General features: G+C 40.4%; 1 protein-coding gene across 1 annotated transcript; it reads right to left on the bottom strand.

Moving 5' to 3' along the window:
* Positions 1-1,107: 1,107 nt before the first annotated feature.
* Positions 1,108-6,218, bottom strand: LOC309707172 (uncharacterized protein). Its single transcript, XM_082534324.1, has 2 exons — positions 5,953-6,218; positions 1,108-4,140 (listed from the first exon to the last, which is right to left on the bottom strand). Exons 1-2 carry the CDS (start codon positions 6,131-6,133, stop codon positions 3,221-3,223), a joined length of 1,101 nt encoding a protein of 366 aa, XP_082390450.1. The 5' UTR covers positions 6,134-6,218; the 3' UTR covers positions 1,108-3,220.
* Between the last annotated feature and the right edge of the window lie 1,472 nt (positions 6,219-7,690).

Raw genomic sequence — 7,690 nt, 5'->3', positions numbered from 1 at the left:
AAAGCTGTTGTTTATTAGATGAGATTTACATTCATATTTCACACTCTTGCAGTCAGACTAATGACCAACAATCACATGGAAAGGACTCCACCAGGTGTTGTGAATCTGTTACTACAATATAAAATAGCATGACTGCATTATTATTAAGAGACGAGTAACACATTGTGACAGCCTGTTTAAAGGTTCTTGATTGTACATGCTGCTTCTTTGTTTTTATATGCCTATAAAGTGCATTATTGTAACTAAAGAAAATGGCACATTTCACTGATTGTGGTGTAGTACAAAGGCACAGCATACTCCATTCTTTCTCCAGATAAGCCATGGCATTGATGCTAAAGTAAGAGAAACAGGTCAGTGTCCCTAAGTGTATGTATTGTGTAATGAATATAAAATAGTCAAACCTAACTACAACTTAGTATATATTGTTTTGGGGCAGTGGATTTCTCCAAATTAGCCATCTTTGCAGGGACAGGAATTTGTTATTGACATACTGCAAACTAATCTGTGCTGCTAATAAACACTGTAAAGCTGACAGCTAACAGTTCTTGAGCTTACTCTGACTCAACAACTAGCAAAAGCTTGTCATTCTAAGAAACTTCCCCAGCTTTTCCAAAACTGTATTGCTTTTGAGCAGACAGGTGTTATTTAGAAATGGTTTTCAATGTTTACTTCGAAGGCCAAGGAACTTGAATGCTAAAGATGCGACAATGAATTAGAATTAATTTTCTGAAGCAGCTGAAACTCAGTAGGAGTTTAATTACATTCAAGACTTGATTTAGCGGTACTGAGTAGCACACATTTAATCAGCATTCTTAAATACAGCCATGGCACAAATAACCTTCATTTGTCCAAAGTCTGAGGCGCTTTCATAGTTTAGTAGTTATACATTTGCCTCCCATATGAAGAGGCTGTGCTCAAATCCTGGGTAGTATTATTTAGAATTCACTGGAACATTGCAATTCGTCAAACAAGAAAATTCAAGCTGCCAGAAGTTTTGTCTAGATGTGCAAACATTAGTGTCTTGTACCTTTGGATGCTTGATGTGATTGGCTATGAAAATAATCTCTCTTAGAATACTTTGGCCACATATGAGACAACAGCAACAAATACTCAACTGCTAGTTTATTAAAAAATAACATTTAATACATATTGATACAACACTGTACAGTATAATGTGTGCGCAGGGGAACAAAGATGTCCCAGAGAAGACTGTGAGTTGGGCTGCTGGTAAGTTGAGAAGATGTGCTGGAGTTTAGTTCTTTTTTTTTTTTTTTCATGCTGCATTCATCACATGTAGAGGGACAAATGATGCGAGACAAGGCCTCCTTAGCGACTGAGCTCTGACACACTCTGGAAAGACCACTCTTTCGTTATCGTTCATCTTTTTGCACGATACGTGGATACAAGTTTCTTTTTTTGTATTTACTTCAGCTACAAGCAGAGAAAAAATTAAATTGATCATAACTGTTTAATGCTTCTCAACTGCCCCCAGTTATGAATGCAGCATTAATCCTGAGAGGAGAAACTGATGAATCTGCTGTGAAGGGATCAATCACTGTGAAGAGGAAGGACTTTAATCCATGAAAAACCAATCATAACTCTTAAGTGGAGGGAGGCCACTCCAAAAACATTTAAATGATCACTACTGTGAATGAAATCCCTGAAAAACCACACAGTTTCTGCTAATACTGCCTGGTCCTGTCATAGTGTCAATTCCTGCATCATCCAGGACTAATGCAATAGTGCATGTCATTAAAACAAACAAAAAAAGACATCACAAAATTCCTAAATGTATAATGGGTCAGAAACAGTGGATTTTATACAGAATCTCACAAAATAGTGGTGCACTCTCCTGACAGATGTATCCTCCTTTTAATCAACATCATGAAACAAGAGTAACTTTCAGACATGCGCACAGTATCCTAATGCACCTTGGACACTTTTCTGTAGAGGTCAAACCTCACTAAAGTCAGACCTTGTAATGTGCCACTTTGTGCACAAGTCTGAAATACATCCAGTCACATTACTGGATAGATAAAAACACAAGAATGCCAAAGCGCATGCCTCTTGTGCTCTTTGACAGGTGTTCAGCTCAGCAGACATTCCTTTATGATGCCTTTTAGCTGCGTAATACAGAACAGGTAGGGACCTGTCCGAGCCTGTGTGAGAGGGTCAGGGGACGCTTCTTTCAGCAGCACCTTCATTGCAACACACAGAGAGACTCTTCTCCTGACAACAATGACAGAGAGAAATAACCCTAAAGTGTGCACATTGTTTGCACACACAGGAAAAACTGTGTTTGCACGACTCTTCATCTCTGCAGTGGAAGCAGTAAGTTATGTGAACACAAAAGTTTGTGTTAAAATGACATGTGCCGTAAGTTTAACAGGCTGATAAGGCAAGCATGTCTGAAAAGGGCTCATGTGAGATAGCAGCATGTAAGTATTTAATGTAACAGCACCTAATTTAAAAAAAAAAAAAAAAAAAAGAAAGTTAAGTTAGACAATAAGAAAATTGTTGGAGATAAATGTTAGATCAGACTCTTCCTTTTATATCAGCCACATCTCCAGTTTACAGGGCTTTTTGGCAACACTAATATTTTTCTTTTAAAAAAAATGCTACATTTAAAAATAAAAGTATTTTATTTTAAACGGCAGTGCTTTAGCCATGTAATACACAGGTTTTATTTACCAAACCATCACTATTAGCTCTGTTTGTTAGCTAATAAAATTAAGATGATTTTATGCATACATTGCTCTTTAGTTTAAGTCATAAAGTGAGAGATTTTAAAACTCATGTGTGACTTGGAAGTGACCGGCTGCTCATAAGCTGTGACTGTGCTGGACATTCTTGCAGATCTTGATGTGTCTCAGCTTCAAGATGTGGGTGGAAGACTTCTTCATGCTATTTATTTGACTAAAGAAAGGCTAGATATTACAGAAAGTCTAGCTAATGACGCAAATGGTGTCAAATATTTAACACTCAGTGACAAGTACAAAAAATGTGTTAAACAACAAACTAAACTGGCTAATATAAATTCTATTGATGGACTGAGGATTATTAGGTTAGAAAAAAAAAAAAGTTCTCCAGGATTTGCAGAATTTTTCGATCCTGAAATATTGGAAGAAACAACTCATCGTCCTAATGGCAGCAATTTGAGCTTTTTATAGAAAAGTTTCTTCACGATTCACACAACAGATTGTATAGCAACACAGTTGCATCATTGCCCTGAGAAATATGTTCCCTCACGGCTATGGGTCTGAAGATGCCTTTTGATTTTGTCAGAGCGGCTGAAGCACTTGCCACACACAGGACAACTGTATGGCTTTTCTCCTGTGTGGATCCTCATGTGCACCTTCAAGTGAGCCATCTGTGTGAAGCCCTTTCCGCAAATCTGACAGCGGAACGGTTTTTCTCCCGTGTGGCTACGCTGGTGTTCTTGAAGTCTGCCTGAGGAGCTGCAGCATTTTCCGCATACTCCACAGCGGTAAGGTTTTTCCCGAGTGTGCACTTGCACATGCACGTGTAAGTGGCCAATGTGACTAAACGCCTCACCGCAAACTTTGCAACAGAAAGAAGACATGTGGCCTTGTAGGGGGGACTTCTGATGGGGACAGTCTACGGTGCTGGCTCCCTGGTTCCGCATGTGAGAAGCCTGTCCTCTGTTCGCTGCGTTTCCAGCACCCTTAGCACCAACCATCTGTCCGCCATTCTCCACCCCAATAATGTCAATGTTGTTCTCGTTTGAGCAGTTTGGATTGACCGGTGCAAGAGGCTGGGCGCCGTTGTTGGAGGAAGTCGAGCCTCTGTGGCCAGCTCCGCTCTCTGCCTTCACATGCCTCGGGGGACCTCGAGATCCAGGATCCCTTTCCCTGTTTTCCACACCCTGATTCTGCGGGACGTTGGATGTGTGTGGGCCATCCTGAGGATATTCATTTCCAACACGAGGAGGAGAGAACATATTCTCTGATGTGCTGCAAGAACCATGTCCCCGAAGCTGATCATCCGCTTGGTTGGCCCGCATATCTCTTTTGTCCTTGATCTGAATAGGAATGCGTTCTTCGTGCCCCATGCTGGGACTCCACTCGCGTCGCGGATGCTCACCATCCTCCTCGTCCAACAACGCCATGGACGGACGATCTGAAAAGACATTGGAAGGAAGCTGGTCAGACGAAACCACTGACTGCATTGAAGAAAATATGTTAACAGCCTGTTGATGACATTTGAAATCAAATATTAAAATCCCTTGTTCCTCAACACAAGAGCTTGAAGAAATGGTAGATGCATCTTCTTTGTTAACCTTTTTCTGTTCTTTCTTTTTAACATGAAACAGGCAAAGAGCTGAACGTGCGACACTCTTAAGTAAAACTAATAGAACAGAAATATTTCATTTTAGTTATGCCATGTTAAAAATCTGACGTGGTCACAGCTTACAGTACGAGTGACATGGTGGCATCCTAAACCTTTTGTTTTATGACCAATAATGGCAAGACTATGGCCTAAAGACATACTCAGTAAATACAGTGTATGTGTAGTCTAGCTACAAGGGTAAAGTTAAAGTGTACCATTTTAAAGATACCATCCAAAGTCTGTTGATGGTGACATGTTGGACATCCTGTCTATATAATTATTACAGATGTTTTAACTGCATATTTTGCATCAGGGTCACTGAGGTCATTGTCCCAACAACTTATTTCAATGCATTTTCCCCAGAAAACTAAAGCAAACCAGGCCTTTGTGGTGATTGCCCAACCCCACACCTCCTTTTGAAACCTGAATAACAAAAGAGTGTGCCTGTAAATTACTTTGGGTCAACTTCTTTTGTTTTAAATTATTCTATATAGATAAAGTTATGCCACATTTAGCCACTCCAATCTTAACTGTGCGGATCTGGTGAAAGTCCCACTTTCTGTCAGTGCAAAAAATAAAAAAATAAAAAATTCCCTGAGATATCTTCATATAAAGGTGAAATTTCAACCTTATGTCTGTTTCTCTTTAACATAAAGTAATGCTGCTGTAGTAAATGAAAGAAATCTCTCAGCATGACTCTTAAATTGTAAGAGATGCATATGTAATATTACAGAAAGGTTTCAAGTAGCTTGTTGCCCCAACTATGTTATAAAACAGGAGAGTTTAATTGTTAAATTTTTTTTTTTCAAATCCTTAATTGGTTTGGGAAGTTTTATTGTAGACAAAGCTATAAAACTTTCAAAAACAGATGCAGCAAAAAGTCAGACATTTATGCCATCCTTCACATTTTCCAAAGCCATTCATTAGGCTAAACTGGAGTCTTTGCCTGGTCCATTCAGGCACCCCAGGCCTTATGTTTAACACCCCTGACTTTAAAGTGATGTATTAAAAGAAATTACAGAGGATTTAACAGGAATTTGGTAATTTAGATTAATGTGTCATGCAAACAACAGTATCTATATTTCTAATAATTAAATGGCATCTCTGCCAGCACTTTGGAACCCGAGTGAATTATGGGTGTTTGTGAATGAGGGGTTTAAGACCGGGGTAAACAAACACTGCTGACACATCACTTGTGTGGTGGTTTGTTTGCTTTTCCTTCTCCAGCATGTGTGACTGTCAGATAATGTATGCGTCTGCAAAACAAATTCGTTAGTATACACACAAGGATCCAGATACAGCTCAGTGCTAGCCCGGGTATAGGCACTAGGCTAGTAGACTAGCAGGCTGGCTAACGAACAAAGGTTGCTATCGCGCTAGCCCCTACACAACAACAGCACCAGCAGCTAATATCAACTAGCTTGTCAGCGACCAAACTGGACTTGCTTGGAAGCGGGTCGAAATTATTCTGCTGCTGCTGCTCTTCATCATTGACGTTTCTGTTTCAGTTCCTCTGCCTACCAATCCCCGCTTCCCCGCATACACTCGGCTAATAGTGCAGAAGAAGAAACCACTGCACCGTTAGCTTAGAGTGGAGCTAACCTGGCCATATTTCAATCCCAGCCTCTCGCAGCCTGCGTCTCAGATGGTCGTTCTCCCGCTCCCGGATCGCTATCTCCTCCTGGTACTCCAAAATCGTGTCCTCGACAGATTTGTAAATCTCCTGCGCAGCAAGCATGAGACGCTCAGTCAAAAAGACGTTTAAAAATTGCAGTTTGGTCATTTTTGTTTTGGGCTGCACGGAGCTCCTGCCACCAGCTAAAACGGACCAAAAAAAAAAAAGATGCTCGACCCCGTCACGTGACCCCCAACTACTTTCTTCTGCCTTCTTACCCCCAGGGATTGTCTTCCAATGATTTTTGTTTTTCGTTATATTTCCTGTGCTTTGACTTGCAGTTTTGGGGTTGTTTCATTCTTATTGTGCAGAATGTTTTCAATTTCTTTTATTCGTTTCAAATTCATTGGGCTTTTTTTTAAATGTAATTCCAACACGTATCCGTTTCTGGTGATTTAAAATTTGCACTCAGGAGCCAGCAAGAATGAGAACACACAAAAATAAGGAATACAAATAATATTTGCTGTGTTATTTATTTATTTATTTATTTATTTATTTATTTATTTATTTATTTATACAAAATATCACGTGTACATAAGATTTGTTGCAAGAGTTGTTGAAGCTAGGGTGAGAAGAGAGGTGATGATCAGTGAGCATTTGAGATTGTTGATGGAGAAGCACAGAGTAAGTCATAAGGAGCTGCACTGTGCCTTTGTGGATGTAAAGAGAGAATATGACAGGGTGCCAAGAGAGGAACTGTGACACTGCAGGAGAAAGTTAGAAGTGGCAGAGAAGTATGTGTGGGTGGTGCAGGAAATGTATGAGGTATGAGGTGAAAGATGGGTTCAAGTGGAGGTGGGATTGGGTCTGAGCACCTTTTTGTTTGCAGTGGTGATGGACAGGTTGACAGATGAGGTCAGACAGGAGTGTTCGTGGACTGTGATGTTTGCAGATAACACTGTGATCTATCTGGAGGTATGCTCTGGAGAGAAAAGGAATGAGCAAGACAGGGTAGAAATGTGTGAAAGAGAAGGATGATGGGTATAGGGAAGCTGATAAGAGCAAAGGTAGTGAAAGTGGGTGAGTTAGGATACCTGGAGTCAACCATCCAAAACATTGGACAGTGCACAAGAGAGGTGAAGAAGAAAATTTAATCAGGGTGGAGTAACTGAAGACAAGTGTCAGGAGAGATTTGTGACAGAAGCATAACAGCAGGAGTGACAAGGAAGGTTTATAAGTTACTAGTTAGACCTGGTATGATATACGGCTGGAAGACAGTGTCACTGACCAAAAGAGAGGAGGCCGATCTGTAGTTGGCAGAACTGAAGATGTTGGGATTTTCTGTGGGAGTGACCCGGATGAATGAATGAGATTAGAAATAAGTACATCAGAGGGAAATCTGAGGTTGAACGCTTAGGAGACGAAGTTAGAGAACAAGACTCCTGAAAACTCAGTGACTGGATTAAACACACACACACACACACACACACACACACACACACACACACACACACACCTTCATACATCAAGCTGCTTTTTCCCACTGTCATTGTTGCACTTTTCTATTGCACTGTTGTGTCTGCACTGTCTTGTGTCTGTATTGTTCTGTTCTGTCTGGTTTCATTGTGTTTAGTTTTGGGGGGTTTTGTTATTTTTGCACAATCGCACTTTATGTAGTCCTGTGTTGATTGTCTGTTATATGTTATATGTAGCACCATGGTCTTG

This window comes from Aulonocara stuartgranti, assembly GCF_965226115.1.
Source record: "Aulonocara stuartgranti genome assembly, chromosome: 5".
NCBI classification, from domain to species: Eukaryota; Metazoa; Chordata; class Actinopteri; order Cichliformes; family Cichlidae; genus Aulonocara; species Aulonocara stuartgranti.
The sequence above is the reverse complement of the archived record's forward strand: the minus strand, read 5'-3'. Positions and strand labels throughout refer to the sequence as shown.

Bases quoted from the DNA above. Each gene is read 5' to 3' on its own strand.
- LOC309707172 (XM_082534324.1), bottom strand. From the start codon at position 6,133: ATGACCAAACTGCAATTTTTAAACGTCTTTTTGACTGAGCGTCTCATG. The intron at 4,141-5,952 runs GTTAGCTCCACT...ATGTCTTTTCAG, and splicing joins TGGGATTGAAATATGGCCAG to ATCGTCCGTCCATGGCGTTG.